This window comes from Ornithorhynchus anatinus, chromosome 21 (assembly GCF_004115215.2).
Source record: "Ornithorhynchus anatinus isolate Pmale09 chromosome 21, mOrnAna1.pri.v4, whole genome shotgun sequence".
NCBI classification, from domain to species: Eukaryota; Metazoa; Chordata; class Mammalia; order Monotremata; family Ornithorhynchidae; genus Ornithorhynchus; species Ornithorhynchus anatinus.
This window is the reverse complement of record NC_041748.1, coordinates 6443880-6456543: the sequence shown is the minus strand read 5'-3', so window position 1 is coordinate 6456543 and position 12664 is coordinate 6443880. Positions and strand designations below refer to the sequence as shown.

At 49.4% G+C, this 12664-nt stretch overlaps 1 protein-coding gene across 2 annotated transcripts in view; it reads left to right on the top strand.

Annotated features, from left to right (window-relative positions):
- The window catches only part of ELMO1 (engulfment and cell motility 1), a 211655-nt gene that overhangs the window by 57284 nt on the left and 141707 nt on the right, over nt 1–12664 (top strand). For both annotated transcript variants that reach the window (XM_029048924.1, XM_029048923.1), the window contains 2 exons: nt 7623–7663; nt 9381–9453. In XM_029048924.1, the coding sequence (XP_028904757.1) occupies nt 7623–7663; nt 9381–9453 (114 nt within the window). The remainder of the gene's footprint in view (nt 1–7622; nt 7664–9380; nt 9454–12664) is intronic.

The window sequence follows — 12664 nt, the reverse complement described above, 5'->3', positions numbered from 1 at the left end:
GTGTCCATCCATGTATCTACCTCAGTGCTTTGTACAGTGCCTAGCACGTGGTGAGTGCTTAACACATATCACTGGGGAAAAAACACACCAAAGGACATGGAAAACCACAGTCTTTGGGGAACTTGACACCTCAGTTGCAGCAGACAAATGAGTGGACTTGCTATGATCCAGAGAGGAGTTCCTCTCTGAATGGAGCTCTAAGAGGGCCATCAGACAGAGGCAGAAGGCGGCATAAGATGCTGCCAGCAACAAATCAGTCCATCAGTCTTTGCTGAGCATCCACTGTGTGAGGAGCACTCTACAAACCGATGGAGGAAGTATGCTAGAAATAAAAGGCACAGTTCCTCTGCTCGAGGAGTTTAGAGTCTAATAATAATAATAATAATGGTATTTGTTAAGCGCTTACTATGTGCAAGGCACTGTACTAAGCTCTGGGGTAGATACAAGCAAATCAGGTTGGACACATCCCTGTCCCATGTGGGGAGCATAGTCTCAATCCCCATTTTACAGATGAGGTCGCTGAGGCACAAAGAAGTGAAGTGACTTGCCCGAAGTCACACAGCTGACAAGTGGTGGAGCCTGGATTGGAACCTAAGACTCCAACTCCCAAGCCTGTGCTCTTTAAGCTAAGCCATTCAAACACAAAATCATTTAAAGGGAGGAGGGGAAAAGAGAATGGAATGTGGGGAGGTAAATTATATCAGGTATTTCTCTATGCCACACTTATCTAATCTGTAAAATGGGGATTAAGATGGTAAACCCTATCAATCAACCGACTGATCATATTTATTGGGTACTTACTGTGTGTAGAGCACTATATTAAGTGCGTGGGAGAGTGCACTATAAAAAAATCAGTGACCACGTTCCCTGCCCGCAATGAGTTTACAGTCCAGAGGGCAAATTTACATTCTAGAGGGTAGATACAAGTTATTCCAGTTGGACACGCTTCTTTGTCCCACATGGGGCTCGCAGATGAGGAAACCGAGGCCCAGAGAAGTTAAGCGACTTGCCCAAGGTCGCATAGCAGGCAAGTGACAGAGCCAGAACTTCACCTCGCTACTCTCTTACTATAACCCAACCCACACACTTCTCTCTAATACCAAACCTGTCACAGTACCTCGATCTCGTCTATCTCGCCGCCGACCTTTTGACCACATCCTGCCTCTGGCCTGGAACGCCCTCCCTCCTCGTATCAGACAGACAATGACTCTCCCCTCTTTCAAATCCTTATCTAAGGCCCATCTCCTCCAAAAGGCCTTCCCTGACTAAGTCTTCCTTTCCTCTTCTCCCTTCTACATCATCCTGACTTGCGCCCTTCATTCACCCCTGCTCCCAGCCCCTCAGCACTTATGTCCATATCTGTAATCTATTTATATTATTCTGTCTCCCCTTTCAGACTGTAACCTGGTTGTGGGAGGGAAATGTCTCCGTTATATTGTTCTATCATACTCTTCCAAGAGTTTAAAACAGCGCTCGGTACTCAGTGAGCGCTCAATAAATATGACTGACTGACTGATTTCCTACTTCCTTGTAGCATGAAAGGCAACACCGCTCATCGTTGCTCACTTCGCTACCCTGTGCTGTTCTCCTCCACCCCATCCTCTCTCCTCCTTTCCCTTCCGGCTCTTTGCTCGTTCTCATTTCTCTCTGGGTCTTTCCCAAAGCACTGGCTCCATCCTTTCCAGGACCCTTAGACAGGAAGCTCACTGTGGGCAGGGCACATGTTCACGTGTTGAATCGTCCTCTCCAAAGCGAGTAGTACAGTCCTCGGCACACAATAAGCACTCATTCAATTCCACTGATTCTTTTTTACCTCCTCTAGACTGTGAGCTCATTATGGGCAGGAAATGTGTCTGCCAATTCTGTCGTAGTCTCCCAAGCACTTAGTACAGTGCTCTGCACAAAACAGGGGCTCAATATTTGGAGAAGCAACATGGTGTAGTGGATAGAGCACGGATGGGCCCACGAGTCAGAAGGTTATGGGTTCTAATCCTGACTCCGCCACTTACCTGTTGTGTGACTTGGGGCAAGTTGCTTCACGTCTCTGTGCTTCAGTTACCTCACCTGTAAAATGGGGATTGAGACCGTCAGCCTCATGTGGGACAGGGACTGTGCCCAACCCGACTTGCCTGTATCCACTCAGTGCTTAGTACAGTGCCTGGCACCTAGTAAGCGATCAACAAATACCATAAAAAAATAAATAAAATGAATTTTGTAACTATCCCAGCGTTGCCACACATAGTAAGTGCTTAACAAGCATCACAGTTATTATTATTATTATTCACCAAAACGCAGCCCACCAGGTCTAGAGTTTGAAGCCTGGAGAGAAACAAGAGCAAACCTATCTCAACTCAGCCTGAAATTCATTCCTATGGGAAGCAGGGCTGCTCCAAACCTCAACAGGTTCCCGAGGGCTTTGGGCAGATACGTGGATGAGAGAATCCTGCTGGCCTCTGGAGCGCAAATTAGGCCTCCCAGCTCGGCAGTGTGCTCGCAGTGTGACCTTGGGCAAGTCACTTCTTCTCTGGGCCTCAATTGTCTCATCTGTAAAACTGACATCCAAAACCTGTTCTCCCTCCTTAGGCTGGGAGTCCCATGTGGGACAGGGACTGTGAGCAACTTGATTGTCTTAAAATTTCTGCAGTCTGTAATATCAATCAGTAGTATTTACTGAGCAGTGAGTGTGTGTAAAACACTAAATTAAGCATTTGGGATAGTACAGTAAAGAAGCGTTGGTAAAAACGTTTCCTGCTTACAAGGAGCTTACAGTCTGGAGTAGGAGACATATATTCAAATAAATAATGGCTTTATACTTGAGTGCCTTGCAGTGCAGTGCTTGGCACATGGTAAGTGCTTAATAAATACCATTATTATGATTCTTACTATTATTAGTATTGTTATTACTATTATGATAGGTGTCCAGCAGGGCAACCAGCACACAGTTTCTCCTAGCCTAGTGACACTGTAGTTTTATGTCACTGTAACTTAGCAGTTGTCTTGGAAACCTGTGGCCTTCACCTCACTTCCCTTGTTTTCCAGCTGTTTTTCATGATGCCTCTCCGGCTTGTCCCTGTCGCAGAAGGCCTTAGGTGGCTTTTTGCCCAAAACCTCCCCCAGTGAGAGGATAGCTCCATCTGGCACTTCCCTCCTGGCAGACCCAGGATCAGAACCCAGATATCTCAACTCTCTTTTACTAGGAGGACGATGTGAAGTGTTTAATACAGTGCTCTGCACCCATTAAGTGCTTAGTTAAATGCCCTTTATTGATTTATTGGACCAAAGTCTTCATTTGATGGTATTTGAGTGTGTTGGAGAATGCAGCACAGGCAGCATGGCCTAGCAGAAAGGCCACGGATCTGGGAATCAGATGACCTGGTTTCTGATCCCAGTTCCACCACTTGTTGGCTGTGTGAACTTGGGCAAGTCACTTCACTTCTCCATGCCTCAGTTCCTTCATCTGTGGGATTATGATTGTGAGCCCCATTTGGGACATGGACTGTGTCCAATCTTATCATCTTGTATCTACCCCAGTGTTTAATACAGTGCCTGGCACGTAGTAGCTGCTTAACAGATACCATTAAAAAAAAAACAGAAACAAAATACAGATCCCTTTAACCATCGTCATCATCGATGGTATTTATTAAGCACTTAATCTGTGCAGAGCACTGTACCAAGCGCTTGGGAGAGTATGATTCAATAGAATATGCAGAAACGTTCCCATGCCCACAACAAATTAGAGTCTAGAGGGGGAGATAGTCACTAATATAAATCAATAATTAATTCATGACATAATTTACAATATATCATATATATATATTTCATATGACAAATATATCATTTAAAAACATATACATAAATGCTGTGGGGCTGGGGGAGGGGCAAATAGCAAATGATCAAAAGTATTGACTTCATCATTCCTATTTTTCTACTACAGAATTATACCGGTCATTTCACCATTTGCTCATTTTCTTCCCGGCTCAGACCACTCGATCATTCTGTCGATTAATCAGTGGTTTTGATTGAGAGCTTACTGCATGCAGAGCACTGGACTAAGACCAAGACCAAGTTAAAGCAGGGGGTCCGGCTAACTTAGCCCTTCCCATTGATCCTTGCTGGCTGGAGGTCGGCTGTCTCTTCTGCAAGGCAACACTTCTGCCCCTCTATCATTGGCTTCTGCAACTTCAGGCGCACCCTGTTTCTAGTCCCTGATCATGCCACTGTTCACACGTGCATATTTTTTTTCATATGTAACTTCCCAATTTAAAGGCTTTTTTGTTTCCGTGCTTTGACTCTTCATTATCTGTTTGGTTACCTGGTTAGAGTGTAAGTTCCCCATCAATCAATCTGTCTATAGTATTAGTACAGAGCACTGTACTAAGCTCTTGGAAGAATACAATATAACAGAGTTGGTAGGCAAATTCCCTGCCCACAAAGAGCTTACAGTCTAGAGGGGGAGAGAGACATATAAATAAATTACAGCTAAGCACATATGTGCAGTGGGGCTGAGGGTGGGGTGAATGAAGGGAGTAAATCCAAGTTCAAGGGTGACACAGAAGAGAGTGGGATGAAGAGGAAATGAGGGCTTAGGGAAGGTCTCTTGTGGGCAAGGAACATCTCTGTTTTGTACTTCCCAAGTACTTAGTACAGGTCACCCCATCAAATGGATAGGTAGCATGGCCTAGTGGAAAGGGCACAAGAGTGGGTGCCGGGAGACCCAGGTGTGAATCCTGGCTCTGCCCTTGGCCTCCCGTGGGACCTTGGGCAAGTCACCTAACCCTTCTGGGTCTCGGTTTCCTCATCTGTAAAATGGAGATGGTAGCTTGCGAACTAGGCATGTGGTTGGGTCCACATCCAATCTCATAATCGTGCACCTGTGTGCTTAGCACATAGTCCTTAAATAGTGCCAAAATTATTATGCAGCTATTCAGCATATGCGATACTATCAATATTACTATTCCTGTCCACTTATGCCCTCCATTAAATCATGAAATCCTGGAGGCCAGGGTTTGAGACTTTTCATGATTATTTTGTAGGCCGCCAGGCTACTCATAAAGTCACACCGAAAATACCCAATACAGTGAATATTCTACCCATGGTAGGTGCTTAATAATCAGTTATACTCTTCATGGAGCTCCCACTGGGCGCAGGGCGCTGTACTAAGCGCTTGCAGAATATACCATACAGAAGTAAGATATCCTGTCCAAAGGGAGCTTTCGGTCTAATGGCTGGAAGATGCTAAATCACAAGTTTAGGAGAGGTCGGAGGTGACCTTAGGAAGGGGAAGGCTGAGAGAAGGTGTGAAGGGCAGGTGAGTTACGCTGACTTTGGGGGAGAAATAGTCCAGGGATTGGATGGAGAGTCTGGGTGGGGAGGAGCAGTGTGGCCCAGTGGATAAAGCACCGGCCTGGAAGTCAGAAGTATCTGGGTTCTAAACCCGGCTCTGACACTTGTCTGCTGAGTGACCTTGGGCAAGTCACTTCATTTCTCTGTGCCTCCGTTACCTCATCTGGGACATGAACCGTGTCCAACCTGATGAGCTTTATCGACCCCAGCGCTTAGTTATACCATAAATACCGTAAAACAAAGAGGGGACGGATGTGTGTGTCAGATGACAGGCTAGGAAGCTGTGGTCAGAGAGTCGCAATTCAAAGTTGCAGGTGCAGATGAAGTGATGTGAAGTGAAGTGATCAGGCCAAACAGCACCTGATAATAATAATAATAATATTAACAACAATAATAATATTTCCTCTGCACTTACTGTTTGTCAAACACTGATCTAAGCGCTGGGGGAGATACAAACTAATCAAATTGTCCAGGTCCCACGTAGGGCTCACAGTCTTAATTCCCATTTTCCAGATAAGTTTATTGAGGCCCAGAGAAGTTAAGTAATAATAATAATAACTATTATTATTATGTTATTGTTAAGTCATTACTATGTGCCAGGCCCTGGTCTAAGCGTTGGGGTAGATACAAGTTGACCAGGTTGGACACAGTCTCTGTCCCACATGGGGCTCACAGTCTTCGTCCCCATTTTACAGATGAGGGAACTGAGGCCCAGAGAAGTAAAGTGACTTGCCCAAGGTCTCCCAGCAGACAAGTGGCCGAGCTGGGATTAGAACTCATGCCCTTCTAACTCTCAGACCCATAGTCTATCCACTAAGCCAGTCTCTTGCCCAAGGTCACACAGCAGACAAGTGCTGGAGCTGGGATTAGAACCCAGGTCTTTCTGACTGCCAAGTCTGGGCTCTATCCACTAGGCCACACTCCGGGGCTGGGAGTGTCTTGTTTCCAGCATGTGATCCTGCTCAATACCAGGGGGTTCAGGCTCAGATGCCAGTCACTCAATCAGTGCTATTTCTCACATGCTTACGGTGTGCGGAACACTGTACTAAGCTCTTGGGAGGGTACAGTGCAGTAGAGTTGGTGGACACGTCCCCTGCCCACTAGGACCTGATGATCTAGTGGATAGGATGTAAGACTCGTCCATGCCTCAGTTGCCTTATCTATATAATGGAGATTAATTAAGGCTGTGGAGCTCATGTGGGACGTGGACTGTGTCCAACCTGATTAGCTTGTATCTACTCGAGCTCCTGGTGCCTGTTTAAGAAGTACCATAAAAAAAAAAGCTTGGTGGTTCTTGGCACTCCTGTCTGGGGGTGACATGGGTGTCCCCAACTTTGGGGAGGGCGGGTGCTGCTGGCGGGGTCGGAGTAGCAGCGTGGTCTAGTGGATAGAGCACTGTCCTGGGAGTCAGAAGGGCCTGGGTTCTAATCCCGGCTCTGCCACGTGTCTGCTGCACTTCTGTGGGCCTCAGTTCCCTCATCTGTAAAATGGGGATTAAGACTGAGTCCCATGTGGTACAGGGACTGTGCTTAACCTGATTAACTTGTACCTACCCCGGAGCTTACAACAGCGCTCGGCACACAGTCAGCTCTTCCCAAGTACCCCGATTGTTATCGGAGTTGCCGGCCGACAGGGAGAGGGCCGAGATGTAGGGCGGAAGTAGCCAGGGAGAGAGGCCTGTCCTGTCCTGCCTCTTTCACCACGCCTCAGTCCCGGCTCTGTGTCAGGGCCTCTGGCTTCCTCCGCTCTGACAGATGTGGTCTGTTTATGTCCAAGGTAAACGGCCGCTGACCTCAGCGGCCACGGTTCCTTCCGTCGAGGGGGGTGAGGGGGAGACCAGCTGGAGGTCACATGAGACTCACGGGTGTGGCTCCCCCCGGGGCCGGGTGGCGCCCCGAGGGTGAGGAGATGTGGAAAGAATCGCCTGCTCCATCTGGAACACTATTTCATCGACTCGGACAATCCAGGGCCAGCGGGCTTAGAGCTGTTTGCTGCGTGACTCACGGGTCACCGCCGAGAGATACTTGGAAAGCCGAGGGACCCTGGGTCCGCCTGAATGGGAGAGGCTCGGAAACGCCAGCCGGGATGAATCCCGGGAGCCGGGGGCGGGGAGGGCGGCTGTCATCCGACTCTAAAGAACCCTCCTAGTATCCCAGTGACAAATGACAACAGAGAGGAAGAAATGTGACTCTGATGGGGTTCAGTGTCTTTGCCAGCGTTGGCATTTAAACAGTGAGATGAGATGGCCTCGTAAAATGTCTCCTCTGTTTTGCCTTTAGAAGAAACCACTGTCGGCGATAATAAAAGAAGTCTGTGATGGGTAAGTGCCTTTCGGGACATGCCCTGCCACCCCCAAAGTGCTGGTCAATAAACAGTTCCTTGGGAAAAAGAAAGATGGCTCTCCTAGCGTATCCAGCTGAGGTGCACCGGAAAGGTTAAATCGTCTTTTCCGCCGGGTACGCTTGCTCTCGGCTTTCGAAGGGAAGACTGTGGGCCCTGGAGGTGGGTCCAAAAGGAAGAGGAAGCGATGGGATGGGAACTCCCAGCAGCTGGAAGCCCACAGGCCCGATTCCCCCCAATCCCTCTGGAAAAACTCAGGGTCCTGGCGCTGTTTCCAGGGGTTTCATTCATCCATTCAATTAAATTTATTAAGCCCTTACTTTGTGCGAAGCACTCTAATTAGTGGTTGGGAGAATACAATGTAACAATAAACAGACACATTCCCTGGATGCCTAGAATTCTGGTTTCCTGTGATTTTGTTGGCCCATTTTGGATTACTAATTGTGTATTTCTTAAGCATTTACTCTATGCAAGCACTAGTCTTAGCTAGGGTAGCTACAGTTAATTAGGTCAGACATAGGCCCTATCCCGCATGGGGCTCACAGTCTAAGTAGGAGGAAGAACAGGTATTGATTCCCCATTTTACAGATATAGAAACTGAGGCACAGAGATGTTACATGACTGGCCCGAGATCATGCAACAGGCAAGGAGCCGAGCCGGGTTTAGGATCCAGGTCCTATGTTTGCTGGGCTTGAGCTCTTTCCACCAAGCCACACCTCTTCCTACTTTTTTTTTTTTATGGTATACGTTAAGCTCTTACTATGTGCCAGGCACTGTACTAAGTTCTGGGGTAGATACAGGCTAATCGGGTTGGACACAGTCCATATCCCACATGGGTCTCACAGTCTTAATCCCCATCATACAGGTGAGGTCGGTGAGGCCCAGAAAAGTGATTTGGCCAGGGTCAAACAGCAGGCAAGTGGCGGAGCTGGAATTAGAACCTGGGATCTTCTCACTCCCAGGCCTGTGCTCTTTCCATTGGACCGCACTGCTTCTCCGCTGTTTGTATTGCTCTGAAAGGCTGGTTTAACAGCGCCCCAACACATGCAGATAAGCATATGTATGCACGTATGCTCACGTGCACGCACACACACACGTCCCCTGACATCCGCTTCTTCCCTAAGGCCCCAGGGTTTGGGCAGTTCCATTTTTTCCATCCTGCAGTGCTCGTTCTGCATCGGAAATGCGGGCGGTTTTCAGTTCTTCACGATGAGGCAGACAGAAATCACTGTCATCTTCAAACCCCCCCACTTTCAAATCCCATCAGACCCCTTAACTTTTTCACCCTCCCATCCCTGATCAAGGCATCACCCAAGCCCACCAAGTCTGGGGCATTTCGGTTACCCAGTCCTCTCGTCGGAAGGTTGGTAGCGGAGATTGTGAGCTTGTTTCGGGCAGGGAACTTGTCCATTGACTCTGCTGTGCTGTATTCTCCCAAGTGCTTGGTACAGTGCTCTGCACATGGTAAGCGCACAATAAATACCAATGACCGAGTAGGAATCCATGGAGGCTTTCTCCCTTAAATCCTGAAGTAGTCGCCACCTCCGTGGGAATGCCAGGATTGGCACCTGCAGACTTCAGCGATGGGACAAATAATTTATCGACCCACCTCCCTGCTACTGGCTGAAAATGTAAATGAAAATGTTTCTCGTGGCCAGTTTCTGTTTTCTCCTAACCTTCCGTTTGCTTGTTTTAAGGTGGTCCATCCCCAATCACAGCTCTTACGCGTTGCAGTACGCAGACGGATCCAACTTCTACATCACTGAAAAGGTGTGTGCACGGCTTCGGGAATGTGGGAGCCTGGGATGGTGGAGCGAATGCCAGGAAAATTGATTGGCAGCCCCCAAGGATGCACAGGCTGACTCTGCCCCTCCTAGCCAAGGTGACCTCCCTAAGTTGGAGGAACAGAGAGGTACCCGGCGGAGGAGGTGAGAATAGGACGTGGACGGGTCAGGGAGATTGAACTGGCTCCAGAACCGGCCTCCCCACTGCCATTCATTCATTCAGTCGTATTTATTGAGCCCTTACTGTGTGCAGAGCACCGTACTAAGCGCTTGGAAAGTACAATTCAGCAGCAGAGACAATCCCTACCCGACAACAAGCTCACAGGAGCAGGAGCTGGTAGCCACTGGCTGAGGCCCAGTAATAATAATGATGATAATAATAATAATATCGCTAAGAGCTTATGTGTGCCAAGTACTATATGGAGAGCTGCGCTGGATATAAGGTAATCAAATTGGACACGGTCTCTGTCCCACATGGGACTCACAGACTTAATCCCCATTTTGCAGATGAGGTAAATGAGACACGGAGAAGGGAAGTGACGGGCCCAAGGTCACACAGCAGAGAAGCGGAGGAGCCTGGATTAGAACTCAGGTCCTTCCGTCTCCCAAGCCTGTGATCTAGGCACTAGGCTAGGCTTTGATACTCTCAGTGGCCTCCAGCCCCAAACTGAACTTGAAGTTGTTGACCTCTAGGGAAGGGGAGGACCGTCTTCCCGATGGCAACTTGCAGCCAGGATGGGCCCCGGGGTCACCCTCAGCCCGAATCAATCAATCCATCATATTTATTGAGCACTTACTGTCTACTGAGCACTGTACTATGTACTTGGGAGAGTGTGATATAACAGAATTGGCAGACACGGGCCCTGCCCACAGCGAGCTTACGGTCTCGGGGGGGACACAGTCACAATATAAGTAAATTACAGATACGTACGTAAGTGCTCTGGGGCTGAGGGAGGGGTGAATAAAGGGAGCAAATCCAAGTGCAAGGGCCATGCAGAAAGGAGTGGGAGAAGAGGAAATGAGGACTTAGTCAGGGAAGGCCTCTTGGAGGAGATGTGCTTTTAATAAGGGTTTGAAGGAGAAAAGAGTGACTGTCTGTCGGATATGGAGAGGGAGGGCATTCCAGGCCAGAATCGGGATGTAGGCGAGAGGTCGGTGGTGAGATAAACAAGACTGTGGTGTAGTGTATTAGAGGACCGAAGTGTGCGGGCTGGGTTGTAGTAGGAGAACAGCGAGGTAGGAGGGGGCAGGGGGATCGACTGCTTTAAAGTTGATGGTGAGGAGTTTCTATTTGATGCGGAGGTGGATGGGCAACCCCCGGAGTGAGGAAACATGGACTGAACGTTTTTGGAGAAAAACAATCCGGACAGCAGAGTGAAGTATGGACTGGAGCGAGGACAGACAGGATGCTGGGAGGTCAGCAAGGAGGACAGTAGTCAAGGAGGGCTAGACTGTCAGCTCGTTATGGGCAGGGAACAAGCCTGACTAGCCAAGTGTTTAGTTCAGTGCTCTGCACATAGTAAGTGCCCGCACCATCGATAGATTGATAGGTTGTTTGGATCACCGGAAGCAGTTTGGATGGAGAGGAAAGGGCAGGTTTTAGCCACGTTGTGAAAGTCGAACCAACAGGATTAGGTGACAGATCGCATACGACGGTTGAATAACAACAATAATAATAATAATGATAATAGTACTTGTTAAGCACTTAACATGTGCCGAGCACTGAACTAAGCAAATCGGGTTGGACATAGTTCCTGTCACACGTGGGGATCCCAGTCTCAATCCCCATTTTCCAGATGAGGCAACTGAGGCCCAGAGAAGCGAAGTGACTTGCCCGAGGTCCCACAGCAGATAAGTGGCGGAGCCGCGATTAGAGCCCAGGTCTTTCTGACTCTCGGGCCTGTGCTCTATCCACTAAGCCACACTGCTTCTCTATTATTGTATTGTCCTCTCCCAAGCACTTAGTACAGTGCTCTGCACATAGTAATAACTCAATAAATACGACTGATAGATTGACCGCACCACAACCTGGGCCCGTGGTGGAACTCGGGGTGAAAGAGGCTCTCCGGGTTAGCAAAAGCAACCCGACTGCTCCAGCTCCAAGTTGCTTGGAGCAAAACAGCTAGAGAAGCAGCATGGCATAGTGGATCGAGCACGGGCCTGGGAGTCAGGAGGTCGTGGGTTCTAGTCCCGGCTCCGCCACTCGTCTGCTGTGTGACCTCGGGCAAGTCACTTCACTTCTCTGAGCCTCAGTTCCCTCATCTGGAAAATGGGGATTGAGACCGTGAGCCCCATGTGGGACAAGGGACTGTGTCCAACGCGATTCGCTTGTATCCATCCCCGCATTTAGTACAGTGCCTGGCACATTATTATTATTATTATTAATAAACAGTCTGCTTTATCTCGACGGGAGAGCATTTGCCTTGGGCCAGCCTTGCTCTGACTCAGACTCACCAGCTCCCGCTAAACTCTGTGGCCGCCCTGTGAGCAGAACCTCCTCAGTCCAGGTCACTGACACTGCGGTTGGAGTTGCCTCTAACACACGCAGCCACCGGGCAGGAAGTTGCATATTGTTTCCAGCCTAATTGATTTGCGGGCCAGCTGGTGTGGGCTTGCGGGAAAACCGCCAGGCCGGGGAGGGAGGGCCAGACTACCGAGAAGAGGACCCCAAGGCCACCAAGCCCCCGGCCGGCCGGGGGGTGTGATTTCTCACTCACCTAGCGTCGGTCAGACGGCTCGGGGAGGGGAAACCGAGAGATCGCAACCACAAGCAAATGACATAGTTTTGGGCCGCGGAGAGAGTGAGCTTCGCTCCCAGAGTGTGGGTGGGTGGGTCTGGCACTTGGGAAGGTTAAGTTATTGTGTTGACAGCAGGGCCTGTGTTTTCTAGCCCACCCTGCTTCGCATGGATGGTTCTCCACGAAGCAAGCATTCGGTGACAGTGCGGGCCACTGGCAGAGCCGGGAATAGAACCCGGGTCTCCTGGCCTCCCCCAGTCCTGTGCCCCTTCCTTCCCCTCCACCCCTCCCTCCTACTGGAAGAGAACCGTCTGCCCCACCGGCTGCGATCTGCATTTTCCCCTCGGAAAAGTAGAGTCGGACTCAGCGTCGGAGGCGGAGGGCTGCGTGGGTGTTGGGAGCGGCCACGAAAGCCCCGGGGCCGGCTCCCGAGGGGAAGCCAGTCCACTCGGGGCGTTG